The sequence below is a fragment of the Phytophthora infestans genome, genomic scaffold (assembly GCF_000142945.1).
Source record: "Phytophthora infestans T30-4 supercont1.1 genomic scaffold, whole genome shotgun sequence".
Lineage (NCBI taxonomy): Eukaryota > Oomycota > Peronosporomycetes > Peronosporales > Peronosporaceae > Phytophthora > Phytophthora infestans.
This window is the reverse complement of record NW_003303758.1, coordinates 3,923,325-3,925,022: the sequence shown is the minus strand read 5'-3', so window position 1 is coordinate 3,925,022 and position 1,698 is coordinate 3,923,325. Positions and strand designations below refer to the sequence as shown.

Below are 1,698 nucleotides of genomic sequence, written 5' to 3'. Positions count from 1 at the left end.
ATGCCTCGAGGAAAAGCTTGGTCGGACAAAGAAGATGCCGCCCTGTGCACGGCGTGGTGCGCTACGTCGCAGAACCCAATCGCAGGGGCCGATCAGAAGGCGGACAGCCTTTGGACGCTAATCTTGCAGTCATACCGTACGATAGTACCAGGAAACAAGCGCTCTCTCATCGCCTTGAAAAACCGATGGTCAGACATCAATCGAGATGTGAGCTGGCTTGTTGGTTGTTTGGTTGTTGTTGTTAGGCAAAACGAAAGTGGGAAAACAGAAAAAGACAGATTTGAAGACGCTCATAAGTTATACGAGGCTCTTCAAGGAGAGGAGTTTTCTTTTGCTGCTGCATACGAAGTACTTAAGAACAAACCGAAGAAAACGGCGAGTGTGAACAAGAAGCGACCTGCCGATGGAAATGCTGCTGAAACGAGGGATGCCAAGCGTCCCCAAGGTGCAAAAGCAGCGATCCAATCGCTGAAGGAGGGGGAACTTCTTGAGATGCAGTACGCTGCGTCTAGGTCGATCGCAAGATCAATGGAGCGCAAGAACGACATTTTGAGCGAGTGGGCAAGCATCCAACTCTTCAACATGCCCGATGCTGACCCTGATCAACGCGCTCAGTTTTTCAAAATTCTGCGTCAAAAGAAACTCTCCGAAATGATAAAAAAAGTTCGCGGAGTCGAAGCAGAGCGACGACGAGACGAGGGAAACCTACCAGGTTTCTGCTGCTGAAACTGAGATCCCTGTGGGGTTCTATCAGGAGTCAAGTGGCGTTGCGAGTGAATCCCAAGAAGAAAACATTGTTGAGATTGCAGATTTGTGACCAGAGTTTGATGAAGCCAGTGTACTTTTTATAATGCATTGCCTTTATTTTCCCAAGCATGTTCTACCAACTCTTTCTGAAGCTTGATGTGCTCGTATTCGCTGTCAATATTGCTAAATGCATCGATGACGTCTGTAATTGAGGTGATAGGACATCCAGATTGCGATACCGCTGGTTCAGGCGGATCTGAAAAGTACACGACATGAAGTAAATCGTGCCGCGACTCCACTATCATGTTATGCAAATTAATGCAGCAATGCATTACTTTTTCAAGCTTTTTAACAGTCCAGAACCGCGCAGGCAAAGCAAGTATCCTCCACTGTCGCTGAAGAACGCCGAATGCTCTTTCATCGTCTTTTCGTAGAGCTGAGTGAAGTTTCGTACGTTTTCTCTTTTGTGAGGTTGGCGTTGCTATACCTTTGGCAAATACCGACCAATTCGGGTAAATACTGTCGGCAAGCAAGAAAGGAAAATCGCGCTCTGTCTTGCCAAGTTTGGACGTAACGCGACGAATTTCACCATGAAGCAATCGTCGTAGAAATGACGATCTTTGAAGAACGTTGATGTCGCTGTTGGAACCTGCTGCTCCGAAATCAGCATGCCAAATCCACAGATCCCCTAATGCAATTGCTTCTAACACAACAGTAGGTTTCTTCTCGCGTCCTTTGTATTGACCAGCGTGTGCTCGAGGGCATAACGCCCACTCCCATTTCATGCAATCAATCGAACCTATCATTTCCGGGAAACCTCTCGCTTTATTCACGTCCAGCAAAGCTGAAATGTCGTGTTCTGTCGGTACTCGCAGGTACGTTGGTCCAAACTTTTCTACAACGGCAAAACAGAACTAATTTAATATCTCAAATACCGTAGATTCTCCGATA

The 1,698-nt window shown here is 46.8% G+C and overlaps 1 protein-coding gene across 1 annotated transcript; it reads left to right on the top strand.

Annotated features, from left to right (window-relative positions):
* Positions 1 to 871, top strand: PITG_00740 (uncharacterized protein; the record flags this gene model as incomplete). The annotated part of the gene is made up of 1 exon (XM_002909265.1): positions 1 to 871. One exon carries the CDS (start codon positions 1 to 3, stop codon positions 724 to 726), a length of 726 nt encoding a protein of 241 aa, XP_002909311.1.
* Between the last annotated feature and the right edge of the window lie 827 nt (positions 872 to 1,698).